This window comes from Silurus aristotelis, assembly GCF_946808225.1.
Source record: "Silurus aristotelis genome assembly, chromosome: 6".
NCBI classification, from domain to species: Eukaryota; Metazoa; Chordata; class Actinopteri; order Siluriformes; family Siluridae; genus Silurus; species Silurus aristotelis.
In genome coordinates, this window is record NC_139579.1 from 30,013,349 (window position 1) to 30,026,338 (window position 12,990).

General features: G+C 39.9%; 1 protein-coding gene across 1 annotated transcript in view; it reads left to right on the forward strand.

The window, feature by feature from the left end:
* atp6v1ba (ATPase, H+ transporting, lysosomal, V1 subunit B, member a) overlaps positions 1-12,990 on the forward strand; it is a 42,997-nt gene that overhangs the window by 12,899 nt on the left and 17,108 nt on the right. The window contains exons 2-6 of the mRNA XM_083544754.1: positions 5,565-5,620; positions 6,859-6,957; positions 8,601-8,694; positions 9,701-9,778; positions 10,110-10,249. Of these exons, the coding sequence (XP_083400880.1) occupies positions 5,565-5,620; positions 6,859-6,957; positions 8,601-8,694; positions 9,701-9,778; positions 10,110-10,249 (467 nt within the window). The remainder of the gene's footprint in view (positions 1-5,564; positions 5,621-6,858; positions 6,958-8,600; positions 8,695-9,700; positions 9,779-10,109; positions 10,250-12,990) is intronic.

The following is a 12,990-nucleotide window of genomic DNA, read 5'->3' on the forward strand; positions in this document are numbered from 1 at the left end:
TTATCACTTATCAAACCTTATTATCTCCCTGCAGTACCCACACATTTACTCACTAACTCATTTTTTCCAGCTGAATACATGAAGTTGCTGTTTTTGGTTGGTCTAGTTGTATTTTTTTCTTCCTGTCGCAGAGACTCTCAGCTATAGTCCCACTGCCTTATTTCAATCAGTAATGATCTAACACCAGGCTTCAATATTAGCTTTTCTTTGCATTGTAAGTTTCCTTCCTTCGTGGGTTTTTTTTTTTTTTTTTTTTCTTTTTTTTTTCTTTCCTCCTTTCTTTCTCTCCCCCCTCTCTCCATTAGCAGTGTGTGTGTTGTGTTTGGAGAAGTGGATGTTTAAGAGGTTGCCGCACAATTATACGGCGGCAATTTTCCTACATCATAATTATGATCACATCTTGGTAAATAGCCATATGAATCTCTTTTGAAGCATATGGACAATGCTTAGGGTAAGTGTAGCTATTAAGTCCATTTTATAAACACATCCGTCGAAAGCGGCGTGCTGCAATTTGTCAGACGGACGCTCACAAGGAGGCGTAGAACACCACCACCACCAACGCCGCCACCACCGCCGTCGTACAAAACAAGTCTCCGAAAATGTCGGAATGTCCTGAAAATGTGTGTTTTAGCGTGTTTGTAAAAGGGCATTATCGGACGGCTGGCGCAATTAGACCAAAGCTTTCTTTTCCAGCGATAATGATAATTACAAGGCTAATCTTTTATTTAAAGCCAAACGTGCAACGTGGAGATCCAGGCTTCTAAAAAGAGGCTTTTTTTTTCCCCTTTTTTCTTTCATTTAGTTTATTTTATATAGCGTAATATGTTGTCGGATTTCGATATTAGCGGATAAACGCAGACTAAATGCGAATGCGTAACTGGATTTTACTTTAGTCTGTGTGTTTAGGATTTTATCCTTGATCTATTCTGTCTTTTGGTGCGAGAGTTAAGCTCTGAATGTATTTATTTATTTATTTTCCCCTTTTAGGTTTTTGTTCCTTTTCATCATTTAAAGAGCAGCGTTTGAAGGGGTAAAAAAAAAAAAAAAAAAAAAAAAGGTTCAATTGGGCTGTTTAAGATGAATTTCACGTTTAAACCCAAGATTCAGATCATTTAGAATTCAGGAGTCTTGAATGAAAGGTATTAGCTGCTGTATATGGTGTGTGTGAGTGTGTTGTGCGGCATGTACTCGCTCTGAAGAGGTGTGTGTTAAGGCTTTAAGAGGAAGACCGCAGCGAAGGGGGAAAATACGAGGCAACGCAGAGCCTAAACACTGAAACGCGACTCGCCACGTTTTCCGTTTCCAGTGTTTGCGTTTCTCACCGTATGCTTGTGAGAATACCGGAAGTGCAGTTTCACAAATAGGCTTATAATGGTTTTATTAGATTGACTAGTTGGCTTTATAAATAGTTTTTATTCTTTATTCTGATCTTAAAAAATTCCATCATCATGTGTGAAAAATCTTGGTAAATAATTAAACTGACTGATTCATTTTTTAAAAAATGTTATGGTCCAGAATTCGCCAAACTGAATTGTGATAACTGTAATCTCTGCTGTAAATATCATAAACACTATATGGACAAAAGTAAAGGTCGACCGATGAATCGGTTTTGCTGATTGCTGGAACTAAAATCCACGCCGATAGTTTTTCCGGCTTCCGGACGGCTGTCATTACGAGAGCGGCCTCTAGGGACGAATCACAGACGCCGCGTGGTGGTTGTTTTTACACCGACTGCACGCTGCATGAAGAGCGCTATATTATTTTTATTACTTATAACTGATTACTTATATAATTAATAATAATATCGGTTGATCAATCAGGCTATCGCCACGTACGATCCAACCTAGATATCGCTGTCGGGAAAATCGGTCAAACTCTAGACAAAAGTATTTGGACACCTGACTTTTCCAGCCATATGTTGTCCTTTTCATTTACATTTCCTGCCATTGATTTACAGCTGAGCACTTTAGAGTTAAGGGCCTTGCTCAAGGGCCCAGCAGCTTGGTGTTTCGAGCTTGTGATCTTCAGATCCAGAGGCTTAATTACTGCACTACCACCTCACACCAAACTGATGCCAAACCTCTTGATTAATTTATGTTTCTTCACTTGACCTCTGAGATCAAAAACTGTTCCAGCATGATGATGTCCCTGTGCACAAATTGAGCTCCATTAAGATATGCTTTACATGGGTTTGAAGATCTCCTGCTACAGAGCTCCAACCCTATTGAACACGGTTGGGGTGCCCGTGAAAGCGATGTTTAAAAAGCACAAAATCTAATGCATAGATGTTCATAAACCGAAGCCCAACGAGGACGTTCCAAGTTTTCTTATTTTGGTTATGCATAATTTCGCGATGATGGGATACCAAGTCAGCATCATGAAATGCTTGTGCAGGATTCTGCCGCTGTGTTCAGGCTCAGCGAATGACGCGTCTCCATTCCGAGCAGACGTATAAAACCGCTTTCCCATTTGTTTCCCCCTTTAAACACACATCAGAGCATTTTTAAAATACTGTCGTTTATAAGGGGTTAGCAGAATTAAGCACAAGAAAAGAATCTTTCCATCCTTTTTGTGTTTCTCTCGCCTTCCTAGCTTAGGTTACTAATTGGATATAACGTGCAGGTGTGTGTGTGTGTGTGTGTGTGGTAGTGTGATTGTGCTCTGGCTGGTTATTCGGGCTAATTAGAGGCAGAAGGGCTGCTCCCCGTCGGGGTGATGTGCGGCTGTTTCCTCCAGCCTTTGATATCAGGATGCAGCCTGACGCCCCCAAACAAAGCCCAACACATTGATGCGTACACACACGCACACACACGCACACACACACATTCATCACATTCAAAACCTGACCCATCCAATTTTAATGGTTGGCCTAAAAATAAGTCGGAGTTGACCTTTGTTCATGTGTCCTCCCCCTACACACACACACACACACACACACACACACACACACACACACACACACACAAATATTAGGAGAATGAACGTTACAACACATTGGCTCCAGTGTCAGTGCCAGTACTGTTTTCCCAGAACGAGTAAAAAGCCAAAGTGAGGACCGCACCCGCCTCTGCTCTTCAGCTATTGTCAGACCTCCTGCTGCTAATGATGGCCCACCCGGCATACACACCTGCCAGAACTCTGTGCGTCTGTGTTTTGCAGTTCAGTAGTGAGGTGTTTGGTTTTGTCAAAGTGTTTTGTAAATACTAAGCGAGACCTTCGGAACATCAGAAAAAAAAAAAACATTAACGCGAAATAAAAAATTTTTCAAACCAACGTTCTTGTGAATTCGACGTTGCAAATGTGTGTGAAAAGTTTCCAGTTTGACCAATTGCAGTGCGTTTTTATATCAAACGCATCACTTACGAGTGATAAACCTGCCAACAGTCTATAGAAAAGTTACGGGATAAATAATAAAAAAAATGATCGATCCCAGAATGGATGAAAAGAAATATATATTTTTTATATTTTATATATGTTTTGCGGTGCTTAGTAACAAAGTAGGAGTGTCGCAACTACAATACTTTTTAATTGTTTATGTTTAGTGCAACTGAAGCCGAGGCAACATTGGATTAACATTCTCTGGGGAAAATTGGAAGTGGGTCCTAAACATTTCCAAATTATTTAAAAAAAAACTATTTCAGTAAAACGCCAGAGTAGTTGTTTAAGAAGAATTTTACAGAAAAAAAAAAAGCATGTAAAATCTGGTTCTTTGATGCGTTTTTATTCTTCATTCGTTGCCCCCAGCAGGCTAAGGAACATCTTCCTCTCATGTGAGAGATTTCAGATGTTTCAGTGCGGAATTTTTTAAAAAAGAAACAAAAACACAGTGTAGACACACAACGTCTGACAGCACAGCAGTCACTTCCTTAAACAAGGCAGGGTTAGTAATGTACAATGTTTCCATGTATATACAGGATGAGCCCAGGCTAAGATCCATGTGATAACTGTGGAGGATTAAAAAGAGAATAGCCTTTATTTGTCTCACATACATTAAAGCACAGTGAAATTCATTCTTCGGCTATGATACAGCACCCCTGGAGCACTGAGGGTTAAGGGCCTTGCTCAAGGGCCCAAGAGTGGCAGCTTAGCGATACCGGGGCTTGAACCCCCGACCTTCCGATCAGTAACCCAGCGCCTTAACCACTGAGCTACCACTCTCCAACGCAACCACACTGTATATAATCTAAACTGTTCTGCTCCAATGTTTAAGGGCTACAATTTAGCAATTTTTCCAAGTCGCCATTAGAGAAATGTTGATCTCAACAATAGTGGAACTATGATCAATAGACATCAGGATCTCTCATTAGAAAAAATCTTTTTATGTACTTCTAATTCATCCTAACATTTATATTAGTAATCTTTTTATTTTTGTGTTGCTGCTTCAGGTCAATATCCGTTGTTAAAAGCACTATACTTATACCATTAAATCGAATTGTCTTGCAAACATGAAAGCCGTTTAACCGTGGTTTTATCCAACACTCAAATACGTTTATAGAGATGTTAAGAAGATAAAACGAAGCTTGAAAGGACGTAGCAGAGATTGTGCCAGGATAGTACAGTGTTATGAACACTTGCATGTATTGTTAGTGTGACTAATACGCTTTATGTCTCAAGTTTGTGGGCACATGACCATAAGATTGGTGTGCTTTCAAACTTTTCGTTCCTCATTAAGTCCCCATTTGTTGTACTAGATTTAAGTTGTGGAGATTTGTGCTTATTCAGTCACAGGGGTGTTGGTATTTATAGGAGGCCTGGGCTCCAATCAGCATTCCAGTTCATCCAAAAGGTGTTCAGTAGGGTTGAGTTTGGCTCAAGTTAATGGGAAAATTGTGTTCTACCACATCCAGAGACGTCCACGTATACAATTGCATGCCTCCAGCTTTGTGGTAACAATTTGGGGAAGAACCACCTATGGGTTCCAATATTTTTGTCCATATAGTGTATATGCTTGTGCATGTATTGCGTACGATATTGCAATTAGCAAATCTACATACACACACGTACACTGGCATCGTTTTACTCTCACAGCGAACACGTTTCTCGATCGGTGCGCCCCGAAAGATGCCGAAGATCGTTCCATTGCCCCTGCAATTTCTCCGTGAACCTTCGGTGCCATCTCTCTCTTTCATTCTCACACACACATGTACTAATGCCTGTTATTTTTGATGCATTTCACTCAGGGGGTTTTGGGGCTGATGCGTGACAGGCGTGTTACAGAAAGGCAGAGAGATTGGCATTTCACCGTGCCCAAGTCGATCGAGCCGCCACCTGCGAAGAGGGGACTGTCGGACCATCCTCCGCCACGGCATTGACATTTGCACACAAAGTGCAATTATGATACTCGCCGAAAGGTTGCCACGTACGATTAGGTGTACAGGTGATGTGTCAGAGCGAGGAGTCATTGAACTGGGACTGGCTCATGGGGCTTTCATGCCTTAAAGTAGACAGGAAGAGGCGTGTCCAGGTTTCCTAGTGCACTCGGGAAACATTCTCAAGTTGTTCCAGAATGGTGATTGATTTGTCGGCCATTTTATACCGCTAATGTTTATTTATTTTGTCCTCAGCGTACTCCACTGTCTCAGGTGTTAATGGACCTCTGGTCATCTTGGACAACGTCAAAGTAAGAAGAATTCAGATATTTTACCAGTTTTATAGCAAAATTAATTCTTTTTTTATATTAATGTATATCCAAAAATCTATCTATCTATCTATCTATCTATCTATCTATCTATCTATCTATCTATCTATCTATCTATCTATCTATCTATCTATCTATCTATCTATCTCTATCTATCTATCTCTATCTATCTATCTATTCAACCTGTCTGTCTGTCTGTCTCTGTCTGTCTGTCTGTCTCTGTCTGTCTGTCTGTCTCTGTCTGTCTCTGTCTGTCTGTCTGTCTATCTATCTCACAAATGTGAGTACACCTTTCAGATTTTAGCAATAATTTCAGTATATCTTGCTGATTAGACAATACTATAGAAATGAAACTTGAATTTTTTTTTGTGTAATCATTGTGCAGCTCATATAAATGGTGTTATACACGATCATCATAAAATTGTCAAATCTTGAGTATTCTACAGCCATGTGTGGTCGGTATTTCAAGTAGGCAAAAACAGGGTTTTTGAAAAAGTAAAAAAAAAAAAAAAGAAAAACTACATTTTAGGCCGAAAAGATTCTGAAATTTGCTATTCTGGGTTTTAAATAATTTAAAACCAGTCTCAATTTTAGAATGTCCGTGTAACCCTAGCTGTAATGCTAATTGAAATGTTCTTTGGAGCACTTTGGAACATTTTAGAATGTTTGTTTGTTAGTTTCAGTGGTGGTGTAGTTCTTTCTATCTCTTGTCCAAATATAATTCGCTGTATTATGACTACAAATGAGATCAAAATTCAACAGCCAATCAGCTTTCTGTTATCGGTGCGAATCTCTGTTGGATTGTACTACAGGCGTAAAACTTATTTTTTTCAGTCGTTAACAACGTATTGGTGTGTATGTCGTGATATGACTTAAATTTCCTTCTTAATGGCCTTAAAAAGATCAGAAAAAAATCCTAGATTTGACTTGGTGAGACCTGCAGAATCCCTGAAAATAGTCTGAGTGACAGGGAAGTGGGAGTAGCCCATAGAGCCCAGTCAGCGCTCATGTATGTAGAAGAGGGCAGGTAGCATTTTCCTTTTGCATAAGCATTTTCCTTTTGCATAAGCAGTTTAAAACGTGTCTCTGAGGAAACATATGATTTGCCTTCACTCTTCATAGTTTCTAGCCAGAAGTCAAGTGAGAACTTTTTTTTTTGTTCATTTATTTTGAAATCTTGATTATTTATTTATTTTTGTCCTTGCTTCTTCACTGTCTAGTTTCCCCGCTTTGCTGAAATCGTCCACCTCACCCTGCCTGATGGCAGTAAGCGGAGCGGACAGGTGCTGGAGGTGATCGGCAGCAAGGCCGTTGTTCAGGTGATACCACAATAGACAATCGCTATCGTACATCCTGCGTAAGATCCGTTAGTAGGATTAACCGGTGCTTTACACCAAGAATCGACTCGGAGGAACACAGGCAGACAATAAGAAACCATATATCGCGATAACCAATATAACTTTTTATTATTAAAATCAAAAGGTACATTTCTGGAAGGAAAAAAAAAAGGTATACAATTTTAATTTTGGATTAAAAAAAAAAATCCAAAATTTGGTAAAAAAAAAAATATATACAAAAATATACATCAAAAATAAGCTTATCACTACAGAATGTATTGAGATTATTACTAACAGCTTTGAATCAAAAAAGAAAAATATTATATGTTAATAAAAGAAATTAAAAAAAGGTTAATTGGTTAAGCTCCATCAAGTTACTGACCAACTGAAGAGCTCTTAAGGGAGGATTTGGACTGCAACTAATCTGCTACAATGATTTAGGACTAGAATTATCACGAACAGTTCTGCATTTAAGCGCTCATCAGCGAACAGTTCACTGAACAGTACACCTTAACAATGATGGAACTGTAATGAATGGACATTCGGTGTCACCCACAGTGGTTTGGTTCTCTTTTGAGTGCAGTTCTTAAGATTTCTTCCTCATACCATCTCAAGGAGTTTTCACTTCCCACTGTGGCCACTGGCTCAATCATTAGTGATCAACTTATAGGCACTAACACATAAATAACAAATAATTTACTTCTTTATCTCTGTAAAGCTGCTTCGGGATGATATCCACGTGTTAAAACTTTTATACATTTAATTAAATACAAAATTGTATCACATCACCGGGTCTGTTTGTTATATATATATATTTTTGGATGTAATACCTGAATTTATTTGATGAGTGTATAATGGAATATATCACAAAATACAGGAAGCTTCAAAATTTTGCAGCGTGATGAACAGCTTATCAGCTGACTGTTGCTCATTCGTGCCAGCATGGATTTTCCCGTGTGGAAGTTGTAAAGGGGAAGTGTGTCGAAAGCGGAGACATTTCCCCAGATGTTAAACCGGTTACACAGCAACTTGCACAACTGCTTGACAAAAACGGTCTTTTTTTCATTAAAAAAAAAAAAAAAAAAAGGTAGAGAAATTTTAAAAACCTTGGGAACCAACACTTATTCTGCTTCAATAAAACACACGAAAATAAATTGCGTTTTGCCGTTATTTATTCAGCATACGAGTCCTTATGTAACTCTGAGAACGTGGTTTTGGCTTCCAAATGTTTTTGTATGCCCCCCCCCCCCCCCCCCCCCGATTAAAAAATGTCAGGTTGCAGGTGTGTGTGTGTGTGTGTGTGTGTGTGTGTGTGTGTGTGTGTGTGTGTGTGTGTGTGTGTGTGTGTGTGTGTGTGTGTGTGTGTGTGGTTCGAATTGAATAGAGAATATTCTCCAGTAGGTCTCAACTGGGCTGAGAAATATTCCTCCTGAGGTCACCCTTAAAGAAATGTTACTGTGTGGTATGAGAAGTTGCTGTGTGGGTTGCTTTCCTACCTCCTGATCTTTTTATTCAGAACAGCATGGCGTTTCATAAGCTGAGTTTTTAGTCAGAACTTGGAAGGGAAGATTTATTATTTTTTCCCCGAAGGCTGGACTCTGAGGTTTCGGTTTTGTGATCGTCAGGTGTTCGAAGGGACCTCAGGGATCGATGCTAAGAAGACCGCATGCGAGTTCACGGGTGACATCCTACGCACGCCGGTGTCTGAGGACATGCTGGGTAAACACACACACACAAACACACACACACACACACACACACACATGCACCAACGCCATATACTATTTTATCCTTTTAGATTTTTTTATAACCTTTCTGGACTTAGAAATCGTTGCCGTCCAATGGATTCTATCTTGGTTATTTAATGCACAATACTCTTTTGTATTTCAGTATTGCGAGGTTCTTGTGAAGTTTTGTTTATCTGCGTTCATGTAAAGACTTTTCTAGTTACCATTGCATTTGACTTACCCTGGAAGTAGGAAGTCCGAGCTTGAATTTATCTCTTTTTTTTTTTTGTGTGCATCCGAGCTAAAAGTCTGTCACACAAAATACAGATTAACATGGCAGAGGTAGAGCTGTAACTTCCTGCAGACACAACAGGAAAAGAACGTCTGGTTTCTTTGTTCGCATCGAGATGCGAATCACATCAGCCTCAGTTATGGAGATGCACATCTCTAATACACAGGGTTATTGTCAAGCTGGAACATTTCTAAACTCTTAGTTCTAGTGAAGGAAAATTTAAATGCCAGCACCATCCAAAGTCCTGTACAATTGTGGTAAGAGTTTGGGGAAGAACCACATCTGGCTGGAGAAGTCAGGTGTCCCCATACTTTATCTATATTATTTTTATTTATCTTAAAACAGGAAGTATAGTCTGCTTTATCTAAGGTTATAAAATGCTGCTGCATTTATTGGTCAGACATGAGGAGGCCGGTTTGGGTTGTAAATTAAATGAAAGGACCTTTGCTCTAATGTTCAAACATTTATCTAATTGAAACTAGCAAATTCTGTGGTATCTAAGCTCATCATAGTAATGGATAAATTTGTAGTTGCTCCGTAAAATGACTTATTTTATTGTTTTTATTATTATGTATGTTTATATACCCTAGCATTCACATCCCAATACCAAGTAGTCCAATATCAACAACACCATGTGGTTTTTGTATACTGAAGTTTTTGTGTGTTTTTTTTTTTTTGTTATTGTTTTCCTCACTCAACCCTTTAGGGCGTGTATTTAACGGCTCAGGGAAACCCATTGACCGCGGCCCGGTTGTTCTGGCTGAGGACTACCTGGACATCATGGGTATGATCGATTTTCACACACTTTACATTAAGGTAATGAACCTTCTGCTCTCACAAGAGAGAAAGAGGAAAAACTATTAGGATATTAGAGGGAATATAGATATGGTTTTTTTCTGCTGTGCTTTAGCTCCACTTCTTCCACAATCTTCTCAGAAAGAAGTGTCACTGCAAATCAATGCAAATGTCTTCTGAGCGATCTCCATTATCCTGTGACCAAACCTTTCTTTCGTGGAGGGCATGGTCTCTTTCAGTATTCTCTTTTTTTCAGAAGGTTTGATTTATCTGACCCTCTTTTATCTTCCGTTTTTATTCTTTTTTTTTTTTTTTTTTAGGCCAACCCATCAACCCTCAGTGCCGTATCTATCCGGAGGAGATGATCCAGACGGGCATCTCTGCCATTGATGGCATGAACAGCATCGCCAGAGGACAGAAGATCCCCATCTTTTCTGCTGCTGGTCTTCCACATAATGAGGTGTGTCTGTGTGGTGCATCTTGTTTATGTAATATACGTAGATGTGTACATACGCTGATCAATCATAATACTGACATTATAACATTGAGTGATGAAGTGAATAACACTGGTTCATAATGGCACCTGTTAATGGGTGGATTTATTCATTAGGCAGCAAGCGAACGTTTTGTCCTCAAAGTTAACGTGTTAGGAGCAGGAAAAATAAGTGACCGTAAGGATTAAATTGAGTTTGACAAATTGTGACCTCTAGATGACCAGGGCAGAACCTCTCAAAAAACTGAAGCTCTTGTGGGCTGTTCCTGGTCTGCAGTGATCAGTATCTCGCAAAAGTGGTCCAAGGAAGGACAATAGGGGAGTATAATCCTGGTTTTAATTCAGTTCTGTATTCAAGGTTGGGCATCATATGAAGAGCTGTATGTGAAGTTGGACACTAAAGAAGGGGAAAAGGATTTATACCGATTGGCCAGGCAGAGGGACCGAGCTGGGAAAGATGTACTGCAATTTAAAGCAATATAGGATCGATATGGAAATGTGGAGGGAGTATTTTGAGCATCTGATGAACGAGGAAAATGAGAGAGGGGAAAAAAGGTTAGATGGTTTGGAGATGGTGAAGCAGGAAGTGGATAGGATTAGTAAAGAGGAAGTGAGAGCAGTGTTTTAAAAGGATGAAGAGGAATTGTGGTATTGTATGAGGAAATCAGGTGTGTCATAAGTATGTGAGGGTGGTGCAGGACATGTATGAGGACTGTGTGAAGTTTGCAGTAGGAACGACAGACTGGTTCAAGGTGAAGGTTGGACTGCATCAAGGATCGGCTGTATACCCTTTCCTGTTTGCAGTGGTGATGAACAGGTTGACGGACGAGGTCAGACAGGAGTCTCCCTGGACTATGATGTTTGCGGATGATATTGTGATTTGTGGTGAGAGTAGGGAGCAGGTGGAGAAGAGTCTGGAGAGGTGGAGGTACCTGCTGGTGAGAAGGGGAATAAAAGTCAGTAGGAGTGAGACAGAGTACATGTGTGTAAATGAGAGGGAGGACAGTGGAGTGGAGCAGTTGCAGGGAGAAGAGGTGGAGAAGGTGGAGGAGTTCAGGTACCTGGGGTCAACAGTGCAAAGTAATGGAGAGTGTGTTAGAGAAGTGAAAGGAGGAAGACCAAGGAGGAGGTTTATGGATTTGGTGAGGGAAGACATGCAGGTATTTGGTTTGAAAGAGGCAGATGTAGAGGACAGGGGGGTATGGAGACGGATGATCCGCTGTGATGACCACTAATGGGAGAAGCCGAAAGAAGATGATTCCTGGTTGGGCACCTTTAACATACAGGGCCTCTATGTTCTGATGGCTAACTGATGGATTATGAGGAGCTGTAATGTATTTAAAAAAAATAAAAAATAAAAACCTAAAACCAATTAATAACTGTATGTTAGCTTGTTGACGTTTTTCTCCATGCGCCTTGACTCTCAGCTCTACCGTCTACAACCCAGCAATTTGGTGAAATTTAGGTTGTTTGCGGATTATCTGAACCGGACGATAAGATGATTTAGTCCTATATCTTGGAGTGAAATTGCCGAGCTCAGCAAGGAAATGGGCTTATAGTTGCAGGCTTTGCTGTTTATCACATGGATAATAATGGTGCAGCTATTTGGCCACAGGAAATGCGCCTACATGTGCCCAGCTCTAACCTGCCGCTCTTTATTTCTACCCTTCTCTGCGAAGAAGGTACTGTCTCGTGTGTGTGTGTGTGTGTGTGTGTGTGTGTGTGTGTGTGTGTGTGTAAGACCCCATGATTGCTGTTATTTAAGCAGTGGAGCTTTAATTGTTTTCTCCCCGTGGTGCTGCTGCTCTTCAGAACCAAAGTGGGTCAGAGGAACAATTTCAGAAACACACCATGACTTTTATTTTATTTTTTTACAGCATGTCAGTAGGAGCCCTGGTGCGTTAGTGTATACAAAAACCCACAGACATGATGCAAAAGAAAATGCAGACGTTGAGGGCTAATAATTGCGGAACAGCCTTTTATTAACTAATACGTCTTGGAAGCTTAGAAGTTATTCATCCAGGAATTGACTCGGATTGCTAGGATCAGTTGGATTGTTTTTATTGCGTGCAAATAATTAAGTGAGTTTTTTTCTCAATTCTTGTCCTCTGAAGAAGTGATAAATGTAAGCAGTCTGCTACAATGGTTCAGGATCGCAGGTTGTATGAACAGATCTGCATTTAAGAGTCTATCACTGTACAGTACATCTTCACAATGATGGAACTGTGATGAATGGACATTCAGGGCCACTCAGATGAGGACAGGTTCCTCTCAAGGTTTCTTCCTCATGCCATCTCAGGGAGTTTTTTCCTCACCGCTGACTCGCTCAATTCTTCTATACAACTTTAACCATTGTTTAAAGTGCTGTACAAATAAAAATGAATGAAGATTGATGAAGAACTGAAGACAAAGGGACTGGTTGGGACACTAATTTACTAACTTTATATTTGACACATGAGTGTCATCAATCTACTGATTCTGCTGAGGCAAAAATTTGAGGAATCTGTGGAAATCTGTCTGATGTCTCTGGGACTGAATTCTGAAAAACAGCCACAATTGTAAAATAAAATAAAAAAAATGTTGATGGTGGGGTTTTATAATATGCCATATATTAAAAAACACATAATTAATTCTGGATTACTTAGTTTCAGAATTATATGTCAAGTATCTCACAAAAAAAAAAGTAAGTGCACCCCTCACATTTCAGG